At 40.0% G+C, this 14,743-nt stretch overlaps 1 protein-coding gene across 1 annotated transcript in view; it reads left to right on the top strand.

Annotated features, from left to right (window-relative positions):
* ZDHHC17 (zinc finger DHHC-type palmitoyltransferase 17) overlaps positions 1 to 14,743 on the top strand; it is a 306,091-nt gene that overhangs the window by 145,545 nt on the left and 145,803 nt on the right. The window contains exon 5 of the mRNA XM_053716763.1: positions 9,262 to 9,404. Within this exon, the coding sequence (XP_053572738.1) occupies positions 9,262 to 9,404 (143 nt within the window). The remainder of the gene's footprint in view (positions 1 to 9,261; positions 9,405 to 14,743) is intronic.

The raw sequence follows: 14,743 nt of genomic DNA, 5'->3' as shown, positions 1-14,743 counted from the left end.
TTGTCTGAGGAGTGTCCTCCGATTCACATTGAGACAGAGGGACATAAGCCGCCTCCCTGAGGATTACTGCTCATTCAACTAGAGCTGCAGCCTCTTCTTGGGCCTTTAAGAACGAGGCTTCTATGGAGCCGATTTGTAAGGCGGCTACTTGGTCCTCTTTACATACTTTTGCAAAATGTTACAAATTTGATGTTTTTGCTTCGGCGGAAGCAGCTTTTGAGAGCAAAGTTCTGCAGGATGTAGTGCCCTCAGTATAGGGTCCGCCTCCTTTTACCCTCCCATTTTTTTTTCATTCAGTGTACTCTAGAGCTTGGGTATTTGTTCCCACAAGTAATGAATGACGCAGTGGACTCTCCTCCCATTAAGATGGAAAACATAAATTATGCTTACCTGATGATAATTTCATTTCCATCTGTGGGAGCAGAGTCCACTGCTCCCGCCTGTTTGCTCCGGTGGGCGGACCTAAATGTAATATTATTCTTCTGGCACCTTTTATACCCTGATATTTCTCCTACTGTTCTTTGTTCCCTTGGCAGAATGACTGGGGGATGAAGGGAGTGAGGGAGGTATTTAAGCCTTTGGCTGGGGTGTCTTTGCCTCCTCCAGGTGGCCAGGTTCTTAATTCCTACAAGTAATGAATGAAGCAGTGGACTCTCCTCCCACAAATGGAAATTAAATTATCAGGTAAGCATAATTTATGTTTTCACTTGTGGAACAGTGTGTGCAGCTTTCATATGTTTTACAAGTATACTGGAGCAAGAGGGTAAACTCCACAAGCTTGCACCCACTCATATGGTGTTTTGAGATTTCTACAAGGGAGTGCTGGTAACAACCTACATGCTTTACTTGATCCTAGTTAGGAGTCTGGTCTTCCTGCCCATTTTCTGTGGTTAATGTAAAGCACTTTTTTTGTAATCTTATCCAAATTAATTTTCAATGAATGAACCAAAATATTCAAATTATATTATCTTAAAGGCAATGGAATCGGTTTCAAATCAATGACATCAAAGTATTTGGTTTGTGTCAAAAATCAATGACATGAATAAAAAAAACTTTAAGATTACAGATATCATTGCAAGCACAATATATATGTGTGTGTAAATTATGAATATGTGTGTTGGTGTCTTTTAAACTATCTTAAGTGACAAACAAAATAAATATCACTATGGTCAAAACTTATTGTGATAATTCTCAAAAGTGAAAAATCTATTTATAGTGATATATATATATATAGTAATCTATTGTGTGGCCTTGTTTGCTGTGTTTCTCAAATGTTATATTAACTTTGTTTTGGCACAGTTTATGGAACCTTTATCTGAAAAGAGGGATACCACTGCTCTTATGGGCGGTATCAGGAAATGCAGGAAAGTTCTCTTCTTTGAAAAGCACAAATGGGCTAATAGAGGCTGCACCCTGTGTGAGCAACTTCCCATAGGCTACGCTACTGAGCTCTGCCAATCCCCAATTTTTTTTTACCTATCTTAAGTAGATAGGCAACTATAAACCCAATTGTGCTAATCACAACACAATGACAGGAATTCAGAGAGACATTTTATTAAAAATGTTACTGAGGTGCATGAGCAGTATTCACAGATGTCAACATGATCATTTTGCAAAGTGAGTTTCAGTGTAGAAGTTAAAAAAAAAAAATGTTAAAGTTTAAGTTGAAACTAATTGTGCAGTTTAGTTTTGTACTTCCTACTCCTTTTTACTGGCTAATAGTGGCATCTGCCTATGCTTCAGTGGGGCAGAGGGACACCTCTGTAAGAAGGAAACTTAGGTTTGTTCAGTTCAGGTACATGAAATTTGTTTCTGTTTAAAAAAAAAAAAAAAAAAAGATATAGTTTTAAAATTCCCTGTTTTAGGTTAAAAAAAAAAAAAGTTACTATAATGTTTTCTTAACAGCAAGTACAAAATTCTGTATTTTTTTCCATTTATAGATCATTGTGTTTGTGCCTCCTATTCATATCCTGTAAAAGTTACTTTTTGCTCTGCAAGATCTTGGCTGCTTTGTAGTAAAATCTGATAGTGCAACTCCCCAGGTAGATTCAAATATTGACCATTGATGAAGTTATGAGGAAATCATATTTTTTTTTGTGTCTCTTCTATTAGAGATTTTCTTTTCTTCTTCTCACCTGATTAAATAAAGAACGTAAGGTATTTTTATTTCTGCTTCTCAGTTTTGGAATTAATAGAAGTCTCTTCTTGAAGTTTATTTTATCTCAGAGGTTTCTCTCCTGGTTGTAGGCTAGTTCCTCAATCTGCTCTGCAGCTTTAGAATTTTGCCGTATTATCATTCCATTTAAAGGTTGTTTTCCCTTAAAACATTCTGTTGTTTATATGGTTTAATTTTTCTGGGGTTGGGTCCAGAATTTTTTGCCAGGACTGTTTGCCTTGCTGCAGGGGTTTAGCCCTCCCCTGTTAAAATAAATTGTATAAGCATATGTTATTCCCCACCTCCCTCTATTCATTGGTGCCTCCATGTTGACATCTATCTTTCTCCAACATAGGTGTGTCCGGTCCACGGCGTCATCCTTACTTGTGGGATATTCTCTTCCCCAACAGGAAATGGCAAAGAGCCCAGCAAAGCTGGTCACATGATCCCTCCTAGGCTCCGCCTACCCCAGTCATTCTCTTTGCCGTTGTACAGGCAACATCTCCACGGAGATGGCTTAGAGTTTTTTAGTGTTTAACTGTAGTTTTTATTATTCAATCAAGAGTTTGTTATTTTGAAATAGTGCTGGTATGTACTATTTACTCAGAAACAGAAAAGAGATGAAGATTTCTGTTTGTATGAGGAAAATGATTTTAGCAACCGTCACTAAAATCCATGGCTGTTCCACACAGGACTGTTGAGAGCAATTAACTTCAGTTGGGGGAACAGTGAGCAGTCTCTTGCTGCTTGAGGTATGACACATTCTAACAAGACGATGTAATGCTGGAAGCTGTCATTTTCCCTATGGGATCCGGTAAGCCATGTTTATTAAGATCGTAAATAAGGGCTTCACAAGGGCTTATTAAGACTGTAGACTTTTTCTGGGCTAAATCGATTCATTATTAACACATATTTAGCCTTGAGGAATCATTTATTCTGGGTATTTTGATATAATAATATCGGCAGGCACTGTTTTAGACACCTTATCCTTTAGGGGCTTTCCCAAATCATAGGCAGAGCCTCATTTTCGCGCCGGTGTTGCGCACTTGTTTTTGAGAGGCATGACATGCAGTCGCATGTGAGAGGAGCTCTGATACTTAGAAAAGACTTTCTGAAGGCGTCATTTGGTATCGTATTCCCCTTTGGGCTTGGTTGGGTCTCAGCAAAGCAGATACCAGGGACTGTAAAGGGGTTAAAGTTAAAAACGGCTCCGGTTCCGTTATTTTAAGGGTTAAAGCTTCCAAATTTGGTGTGCAATACTTTTAAGGCTTTAAGACACTGTGGTGAAAATTTGGTGAATTTTGAACAATTCCTTCATGTTTTTTCGCAATTGCAGTAATAAAGTGTGTTCAGTTTAAAATTTAAAGTGACAGTAACGGTTTTATTTTAAAACGTTTTTTTGTACTTTGTTATCAAGTTTATGCCTGTTTAACATGTCTGAACTACCAGATAGACTGTGTTCTGAATGTGGGGAAGCCAGAATTCCCATTCATTTAAATAAATGTGATTTATGTGACAATGACAATGATGCCCAAGATGATTCCTCAAGTGAGGGGAGTAAGCATGGTACTGCATCATTCCCTCCTTCGTCTACACGAGTCTTGCCCACTCAGGAGGCCCCTAGTACATCTAGCGCGCCAATACTCCTTACTATGCAACAATTAACGGCTGTAATGGATAATTCTGTCAAAAACATTTTAGCCAAAATGAACACTTATCAGCGTAAGCGCGACTGCTCTGTTTTAGATACTGAAGAGCATGACGACGCTGATAATAATGGTTCTGAAGGGCCCCTAACCCAGTCTGATGGGGCCAGGGAGGTTTTGTCTGAGGGAGAAATTACTGATTCAGGGAACATTTCTCAACAAGCTGAACCTGATGTGATTACGTTTAAATTTAAGTTGGAACATCTCCGCATTCTGCTTAAGGAGGTATTATCCACTCTGGATGATTGTGACAAGTTGGTCATCCCAGAGAAACTATGTAAAATGGACAAGTTCCTAGAGGTCCCGGGGCTCCCAGAAGCTTTTCCTATACCCAAGCGGGTGGCGGACATTGTTAATAAAGAATGGGAAAGGCCCGGTATTCCTTTCGTCCCTCCCCCCATATTTAAAAAATTGTTTCCTATGGTCGACCCCAGAAAGGACTTATGGCAGACAGTCCCCAAGGTCGAGGGAGCGGTTTCCACTTTAAACAAACGCACCACTATACCCATAGAGGATAGTTGTGCTTTCAAAGATCCTATGGATAAAAAATTAGAAGGTTTACTTAAAAAGATGTTTGTTCAGCAGGGTTACCTTCTACAACCAATTTCATGCATTGTCCCTGTAGCTACAGCCGCATGTTTCTGGTTCGATGAGCTGATAAAGGCGGTCGATAGTGATTCTCCTCCTTATGAGGAGATTATGGACAGAATCAATGCTCTCAAATTGGCTAATTCTTTCACCCTAGACGCCACTTTGCAATTGGCTAGGTTAGCGGCTAAGAATTCTGGGTTTGCTATTGTGGCGCGCAGAGCGCTTTGGTTGAAATCTTGGTCAGCTGATGCGTCTTCCAAGAACAAGCTACTTAACATTCCTTTCAAGGGGAAAACGCTGTTTGGCCCTGACTTGAAAGAGATTATCTCTGATATCACTGGGGGTAAGGGCCACGCCCTTCCTCAGGATCGGCCTTTCAAGGCAAAAAATAAACCTAATTTTCGTCCCTTTCGTAGAAATGGACCAGCCCAAAGTGCTACGTCCTCTAAGCAAGAGGGTAATACTTCTCAAGCCAAGCCAGCTTGGAGACCAATGCAAGGCTGGAACAAGGGAAAGCAGGCCAAGAAACCTGCCACTGCTACCAAGACAGCATGAAATGTTGGCCCCCGATCCGGGACCGGATCTGGTGGGGGGCAGACTCTCTCTCTTCGCTCAGGCTTGGGCAAGAGATGTTCTGGATCCTTGGGCGCTAGAAATAGTCTCCCAAGGTTATCTTCTGGAATTCAAGGGGCTTCCCCCAAGGGGGAGGTTCCACAGGTCTCAGTTGTCTTCAGACCACATAAAAAGACAGGCGTTCTTACATTGTGTAGAAGACCTGTTAAAAATGGGAGTGATTCATCCTGTTCCATTAAGAGAACAAGGGATGGGGTTCTACTCCAATCTGTTCATAGTTCCCAAAAAAGAGGGAACGTTCAGACCAATCTTGGATCTCAAGATCTTAAACAAGTTTCTCAAGGTTCCATCGTTCAAGATGGAAACCATTCGAACTATTCTTCCTTCCATCCAGGAAGGTCAATTCATGACCACAGTGGATTTAAAGGATGCGTATCTACATATTCCTATCCACAAGGAACATCATCGGTTCCTAAGGTTCGCATTCCTGGACAAGCATTACCAGTTCGTGGCGCTTCCTTTCGGATTAGCCACTGCTCCAAGGATTTTCACAAAGGTACTAGGGTCCCTTCTAGCTGTGCTAAGACCAAGGGGCATTGCTGTAGTACCTTACTTGGACGACATTCTGATTCAAGCGTCGTCCCTTCCTCAAGCAAAGGCTCACACGGACATTGTCCTGGCCTTTCTCAGATCTCACGGATGGAAAGTGAACGTGGAAAAGAGTTCTCTATCTCCGTCAACAAGGGTTCCCTTCTTGGGAACAATCATAGACTCCTTAGAAATGAGGATTTTTCTGACAGAGGCCAGAAAAACAAAACTTCTAGACTCTTGTCGGATACTTCATTCCGTTCCTCTTCCTTCCATAGCGCAGTGCATGGAAGTGATCGGTTTGATGGTAGCGGCAATGGACATAGTTCCTTTTGCGCGCATTCATCTAAGACCATTACAACTGTGCATGCTCAGTCAGTGGAATGGGGACTATACAGACTTGTCTCCGAAGATACAAGTAAATCAGAGGACCAGAGACTCACTCCGTTGGTGGCTGTCCCTGGACAACCTGTCACAAGGGATGACATTCCGCAGACCGGAGTGGGTCATCGTCACGACCGACGCCAGTCTGATTGGCTGGGGCGCGGTCTGGGGATCCCTGAAAGCTCAGGGTCTTTGGTCTCGGGAAGAATCTCTTCTACCGATAAATATTCTGGAACTGAGAGCGATATTCAATGCTCTCAAGGCTTGGCCTCAGCTAGCGAGGGCCAAGTTCATACGGTTTCAATCAGACAACATGACAACTGTTGCGTACATCAACCATCAGGGGGGAACAAGGAGTTCCCTAGCGATGGAAGAAGTGACCAAAATCATTCTATGGGCGGAGTCTCACTCCTGCCACCTGTCTGCTATCCACATCCCAGGAGTGGAAAATTGGGAAGCGGATTTTCTGAGTCGTCAGACATTGCATCCGGGGGAGTGGGAACTCCATCCGGAAATCTTTGCCCAAGTCACTCAGCTGTGGGGCATTCCAGACATGGATCTGATGGCCTCTCGTCAGAACTTCAAAGTTCCTTGCTACGGGTCCAGATCCAGGGATCCCAAGGCGGCTCTAGTGGATGCACTAGTAGCACCTTGGACCTTCAAACTAGCTTATGTGTTCCCGCCGTTTCCTCTCATCCCCAGGCTGGTAGCCAGGATCAATCAGGAGAGGGCGTCGGTGATCTTGATAGCTCCTGCGTGGCCACGCAGGACTTGGTATGCAGATCTGGTGAATATGTCATCGGCTCCACCTTGGAAGCTACCTTTGAGACGAGACCTTCTTGTTCAGGGTCCGTTCGAACATCCGAATCTGGTTTCACTCCAGCTGACTGCTTGGAGATTGAACGCTTGATCTTATCGAAGCGAGGGTTCTCAGATTCTGTTATCGATACTCTTGTTCAGGCCAGAAAGCCTGTAACTAGAAAGATTTACCACAAAATTTGGAAAAAATATATCTGTTGGTGTGAATCTAAAGGATTCCCTTGGGACAAGGTTAAGATTCCTAAGATTCTATCCTTCCTTCAAGAAGGATTGGAAAAAGGATTATCTGCTAGTTCCCTGAAGGGACAGATTTCTGCCTTGTCTGTGTTACTTCACAAAAAGCTGGCAGCTGTGCCAGATGTTCAAGCCTTTGTTCAGGCTCTGGTTAGAATTAAGCCTGTTTACAAACCTTTGACTCCTCCTTGGAGTCTCAACTTAGTTCTTTCAGTTCTTCAGGGGGTTCCGTTTGAACCCTTACATTCCGTTGATATTAAGTTATTATCTTGGAAAGTTTTGTTTTTAGTTGCAATTTCTTCTGCTAGAAGAGTTTCAGAATTATCTGCTCTGCAGTGTTCTCCTCCTTATCTGGTGTTCCATGCAGATAAGGTGGTTTTGCGTACTAAACCTGGTTTTCTTCCAAAAGTTGTTTCTAACAAAAACATTAACCAGGAGATTATCGTACCTTCTCTGTGTCCGAAACCAGTTTCAAAGAAGGAACGTTTGTTGCACAATTTGGATGTTGTTCGCGCTCTAAAATTCTATTTAGATGCTACAAAGGATTTTAGACAAACATCTTCCTTGTTTGTTGTTTATTCCGGTAAAAGGAGAGGTCAAAAAGCAACTTCTACCTCTCTCTCTTTTTGGATTAAAAGCATCATCAGATTGGCTTACGAGACTGCCGGACGGCAGCCTCCCGAAAGAATCACGGCTCATTCCACTAGGGCTGTGGCTTCCACATGGGCCTTCAAGAACGAGGCTTCTGTTGATCAGATATGTAGGGCAGCGACTTGGTCTTCACTGCACACTTTTACCAAATTTTACAAGTTTGATACTTTTGCTTCTTCTGAGGCTATTTTTGGGAGAAAGGTTTTGCAAGCCGTGGTGCCTTCCATTTAGGTGACCTGATTTGCTCCCTCCCTTCATCCGTGTCCTAAAGCTTTGGTATTGGTTCCCACAAGTAAGGATGACGCCGTGGACCGGACACACCTATGTTGGAGAAAACAGAATTTATGTTTACCTGATAAATTACTTTCTCCAACGGTGTGTCCGGTCCACGGCCCGCCCTGGTTTTTTTTTTTAATCAGGTCTGATAATTTATTTTCTTTAACTACAGTCACCACGGTACCATATGGTTTCTCCTATGCAAATATTCCTCCTTAACGTCGGTCGAATGACTGGGGTAGGCGGAGCCTAGGAGGGATCATGTGACCAGCTTTGCTGGGCTCTTTGCCATTTCCTGTTGGGGAAGAGAATATCCCACAAGTAAGGATGACGCCGTGGACCGGACACACCGTTGGAGAAAGTAATTTATCAGGTAAACATAAATTCTGTTTTCACTACATTCCAGTGCTGACCTGTTTGCACATTTGCAGCAACTCTTCATCAGATACCTGTATTGTAACATAGGTTCCATAATAGCAGCATTCATGATTAGTGTGAGGTGCATGAAATGTATTTAGTGTTTTAGTGTCCGTGAGATATGAGGGTGCGACACGAGAGAGGGAGAGCGAGAGATAAACCTGTTTTAATAATAAAAAAAAATGCATAAGAATATTAAGCTTTTTCGGCCCTTTTTTAAATGGCAGTAAACAACTTGTAATTACAAGAAACTTCTGTTATGTTGCTATAGAATAGCCTAAGCCTTAACGCTTTTAAAACAAATGAACATCCTTTTTTTTTTCTTTTCTGTAATTATGTTTCAATAGCCAAACTCCACCCACTAGTTTCCTTATTTGGAATAACCAATCAGGGTTTTAGTCTGTACACAAGAAGGATAACCACTTTCATAAAGTTAGTATAAAATACTCCATACTCCAAAACCATTCAAGGTGATATGTGTATGTATGTGTTTTGCAGTTATCTAATAAAGCCCATCATAGACAGATATATGTTGCAGAGTTAACCTAGAGACGCCAGCAGTGTGCATTTCAAGTTCTGCTAATTTTTCAGAGCTAAATTACATGGAAAAAGGGCAAAATAAATAAGAAAACGTATTTTAAGTTGTTTCATTATGCATAACTAAACATTTTATATAAAATCTCAAGGTGTTTTCTGTCCCTTTATATGTACCTCTCCCTTGGAATCCTTTAATACGTTCTGACTGAATCATTAAAGTCTGACCTTTACTTCCATGTTGATTTAAATAGAAATGTTTTTAAGGAATACTGGCAAACATTTTTACTGCTTTTTATTGTTTCATTTACCTGGTATGTGTTTATTTCACAGGAATTCCGTCAGAAGGTGATGTTGGGAACACCCTTCCTGGTGATTTGGTTGGTTGGCTTTATTGCTGACCTTGACATTGATTCTTGGTTAATCAAAGGATTAATGTATGGTGGAGTTTGGGCCATGGTGCAATTTCTTTCAAAGTAAGTGTAATTACAGCTATGCTTTTGCGTTACTTTTTAAACGAGTCCAGCAAATATAGCCGAGGGCAATATTGGAGCTATGATAAGGGGTGCACTGTATACAAATAAAGTGGGAGATAAACACTTTACTTGATACAATGGATGTTTTCATTTCTTTCATGTAATTGGCAAGAGTCCATGAGCTAGTGATGTATGGGATATACAATCCTACCAGGAGGGGCAAAGTTTCCCAAACCTCAAAATGCCTATAAATACACCCCTCAACACACCCACAATTCAGTTTTACAAACTTTGCCTCCTATGGAGATGGTGAAGTAAGTTTGTGCTACGATTTCTACGTTGACATTCGCTTCTCAGCATTTTGAAGCCCGATTCCTCTGAGTACAGTGAATGTCAGAGGGACATGGAGAGCATTACCTATTGAATGCAGTGATTTCCCTAACGGGGGACTATTTCATATGTTCTCTGTTATCAGTCGTAGATATTCATCTCCTACCTCCCTTTTCAGATCGACGATATACTCTCATGTACCATTACCTCTACTGATAACTGTTTCAGTACTGGTTTGGCTATCTGCTATATGTAAATGGGTGTCTTTGGTAAGTATGTTTTTATTTCTTAAGACACCTCAGCTATGGTTTGGCACTTTATGCATTTATATAAAGTTCTAAATATATGTATTGTACTTATATTTGCCATGAGTCAGGTTCATGTATTTCCTTTTGCAGATTGTCAGTTTCATATTTGGGAAAGGTAATATTGAGAAATATTTTTCTTACCTGGGGTTTAGGCTTTTTTTCAACTGACTACTTGTTTTAGTTTACGGGCTGTCTTAGGCTCGGGGGTGCTCTAAATGCCACTCTTTATTGCGTCATTCTCGGCACGAGAATTTTTTGGCGTGAAAAGCACGTCCGTTGACGCAAGTTCGTCATTTCCAGCATCGTAGTTGACGCAGGGGTTCACATAGGGTTGCGTCATTAGCGGCGAGAGTGTCATTTCCGGACATGGTTGGTGGCAAAAAAATTCTAGTTACGTTGTGCGTCATACTTGGCGCCAAACTTTTTTTCATTATTTATTGCCCCATTGCTTTTGCGTCTTGCTTTTTTCTAAGTTAGAGGGCTATGCTATTTGCATTTTTTCCCATTCCTGAAACTGTCATATAAGGAAATTGATAATTTTGCTTTATATGTTGTTTTATCTTGTACATTCTGCATCAACCTGATCCTGCCTCAGAAGTATCTGCTGTAACTTTGCTGCCTTACATCGGTTCTACCAAAGCTAAGTGCATTTGTTGTAAAATTGTGGAGATTATATCTCCTAATGTCATTTGTATTAGTTGTCATGATAAACTTTTACATGCAGATAGCGTGTCCATCTGTAATAGTACATTACCGGTTGCAGTTCCTTCAACTTCTAATGTACATGATATACCTGTGAATTTTAAAGAATTCGTTACTGATTCTATTCTGAAGGCTTTGTCTGCATTTCCACCTTCTAATAAACATAAGAGGTCTTTTAAAACTTCTCATAAAGTTGATAAAATTTCAAATGACTGACAACATAATGAATTGTCCACTTCTGATGAGGATCTATCTGATTCAGAAGATCCTTCCTCAGACTTTGACACTGACAAATCTACTTATTTATTTAAAATAGAGTATATGCGTTCTTTGTTAAAAGAAGTGTTAATTACTTTGGATATTGAGGAAGCTAGTCCTCTTGATATAAAAACCAGTAAACGTTTAAATGCTGTTTTTAAACCTACTGTGGTTACTCCAGAGGTTTTTCTTACTCCTGATGCTATTTCTGACATGATTTCTAAGGAATGGAATAAGCCAGGTGCTCCTTTTAATCCTTCTGCAAGGTTTAAAAAATTGTATCCTTTACCAGCGGTTGCAATAGAGTTTTGGGAAAAGATCCCCAAAGTTGATGGGGCTATTTCTACTCTTGCTAAACGAACCACTATTCCTATGGAAGATAGTACTTCCTTTAAAAATCCTTTAGATAGGAAGCTTGAATCTTATCTAAGGAAAGCAGTTTTATTTCACAGAAAGATTGCTAAACTTGCTGATATTCACTGTTTTGTACAGGCTTTAGTTTGTATTAAGCCCGTCATTAAATTTAATTTCTCCTCCTTGGAGTCTTAATTTGGTTTTGAAGGCGTTACAGGCTCCTCCGTTTGAGCCTATGCACTCTTTGGACATTAAACTACTTTCTTGGAAAGTGTTGTTCCTTTTGGCCATCTCTTCTGCTAGAAGAGTGTCTGAGCTATCTGCTCTTTCTTGTGAATCTCCTTTTCTGATTTTTCATCAGGATAAGGCAGTCTTGCGGACTTCATTTGAATTTTTACCTAAGGTTGTGAATTCTAACAACATTAGTAGAGAAATTGTTTTCCCTTCCCTGTGTCCTAGTCCTAAGAATCCTTTGGAAAGATCCTTACATTCTTTGGATGTGGTAAGAGCTTTGAAATATTATGTTCAAACTTATTTGGAGTCGGGTCAAGCCCCGCCTCAAAGAATTACAGTTCATTCTACTAGATCAGTCTCCACTTCGTGGGCTTTTAAGAATGAAGCTTCAGTTGATCAGATTTGCAAAGCAGCGACTTGGTCCTCTTTGCATACATTTACTAAATTCTACCGTTTTTATGTATTTGCTTCTTCTGAAGCAGTTTTTGGTAGATAGGTTCTTCAGGCAGCTGTTTCAGTTTGATTCTGCTGATGTTTTAAGTTTTTCTTTTCTTGATGAGAATAACTTATATTTTGGGTTGTGGATTAATTTTTCAGCATATGGCTGTTGCGTGGAGTTCCACATCTTGGGTATTTGATATCCCATACGTCACTAGCTCATGGACTCTTGCCAATTACATGAAAGAAAACATAATTTATGTAAGAACTTACCTGATAAATTCATTTCTTTCATATTGGCAAGAGTCCATGAGGCCCACCCTTTTTTATGGTGGTTATGATTTTTTTGTATAAAGCACAATTATTCGAAATTTCTTTGATGCTTTTTACTCCTTTCTTTATCACCCCACTACTTGGCTATTCGTTAAACTGAATTGTGGGTGTGATGAGGGGTGTATTTATAGGCATTTTGAGGTTTGGGAAACTTTGCCCCTCCTGGTAGAATTGTATATCCCATACGTCACTAGCTCATGGACTCTTGCCAATATGAAAGAAATTAATTTATCAGGTAAGTTCTTACATAAATTATGTTTTTTTTATATGGAGCACATTTTTTATATGATAAATTTGTTTATTCAGAGACAATGAAGTTGAAACATAACAAGAGTTTCTGAGACAAGTGTTCTCCAGAAATATGATAGAGAGATATTAGTCATTTTGTAGTTACTTTATCCTTTACATATAGACTATACCCAAGCTCAGTGTTTGTTTTGGGGGGGGGGGGGGGGAATGATTAATGCAGGAGTAGCATTTTTGTTGAATGAGAATATCTTTAATATGCTGATAGAAGCAACGTTTGTCTTCAGGTATTTGAAGCTTTAACATTTATATTAGGGATTTGCTTTTTATGCCTTTTGTAGTTTGTATAAATCTGTGTTAGCATTGTTTTCTATGCAACAGGTATATAAGAATGTTCATATATAGTTTTAGTTAGAGATCTTTTTCTTTTTTTTCTTTTTTTTAAATATATTTTCAACATTATAATAGTATGAAGAGAATAAAATGTGATCATATGGATAAAAATTGTACTCTTGAATCAATTTTTTTTTTAGGCTTTGAATATGCTATGATTAGATGTACAATTGTATACAAGTCCTTGGCATGATTATAGAAGCAAGCGCATTTTTGCCTCGTTTCCCCCCACACCCCCCAGATCTTAAAGGCAGGTGTTCTTTGTTTATTTAAAACCGCAAATCCTTGGAACTTGTTTTTATTCTTTGTTGCAAGTCCATACAGTTATTATTAATGTACCAGATAAGTGGTGCCATCTGTGTATTTAAGCAGTATGAGTTCATGTAAGTTGATTGTAACGCCAAAGTTTGCTGTCTACCTGGTATATACTCTTCTCTGGTCTTATATGTGCTTGTTATAAATCTTATTAACCCTTTTGCTGCTAGGCAAATTTCATGAAACAAAATCAATTCCAGTGTTACAGTATTTTAATATTGCGTGCACAACTGCAGGGTCACTGCAAAGACCCCAAAAACATAGAAAAAAGTCCACATCGGTAGGACAGCTAAATAAAATCAATCTTTATTTCATTTTATAAGACGGGAGCTAATAATCGAAAAATAGCATGCATATTGTGAATCACTCTCATAAATACCTCCACACAGGTGTAAAAACACCAACTTTCATTAACCCTTAAAGGGATACTAAACTCATTTTTTCTCTTGTTAAGTGTATCCAGTCCACGGATCATCCATTACTTATGGGATATTCTCCTTCCCAACAGGAAGTTGCAAGAGGATCACCCACAGCAGAGCTGCTATATAGCTCCTCCCCTCACTGCCATATCCAGTCATTCGACCGAAACAAGACGAGAAAGGAGAAACCATAGGGTGCAGTGGTGACTGTAGTTTAATTAAAATTTAGACCTGCCTTAAAAGGACAGGGCGGGCCGTGGACTGGATATACTACAAGAGAAATAAATTTATCAGGTAAGCATAAATTATGTTTTCTCTTAAGTGTATCCAGTCCACGGATCATCCATTACTTATGGGATACCAATACCAAAGCTAAAGTACACGGATGATGGGAGGGACAAGGCAGGATTAAACGGAAGGAACCACTGCCTGAAGAACCTTTCTCCCAAAAACAGCCTCCGAAGAAGCAAAAGTATCAAATTTGTAAAATTTTGAAAAGGTGTGAAGCGAAGACCAAGTCGCAGCCTTGCAAATCTGTTCAACAGAGGCCTCATTTTTAAAGGCCCAGGTGGAAGCCACAGCTCTAGTAGAATGAGCTGTAATCCTTTCAGGGGGCTGCTGTCCAGCAGTCTCATAGGCTAAGCGAATTATGCTCCGAAGCCAAAAGGAAAGAGAGGTTGCCGAAGCTTTTTGACCTCTCCTCTGTCCAGAGTAAACGACAAACAGGGAAGATGTTTGGCGAAAATCTTTAGTAGCTTGTAAGTAAAACTTCAAGGCACGGACTACGTCCAGATTATGTAAGAGACGTTCCTTCTTCGAAGAAGGATTAGGACACAATGATGGAACAACAATCTCTTGATTGATATTCTTGTTAGAAACCACCTTAGGTAAAAACCCAGGTTTGGTACGCAGAATTACCTTATCTGCATGAAAAATCAGATAAGGAGAATCACATTGTAAGGCAGATAGCTCAGAGACTCTTCGAGCCGAGGAAATAGCCATCAAAAAC

Source organism: Bombina bombina, chromosome 6, assembly GCF_027579735.1.
Source record: "Bombina bombina isolate aBomBom1 chromosome 6, aBomBom1.pri, whole genome shotgun sequence".
Classification (NCBI taxonomy): domain Eukaryota; kingdom Metazoa; phylum Chordata; class Amphibia; order Anura; family Bombinatoridae; genus Bombina; species Bombina bombina.
Note: the sequence above shows the minus strand (reverse complement) of the source record. Positions and strands in the feature narration are given on the sequence as shown.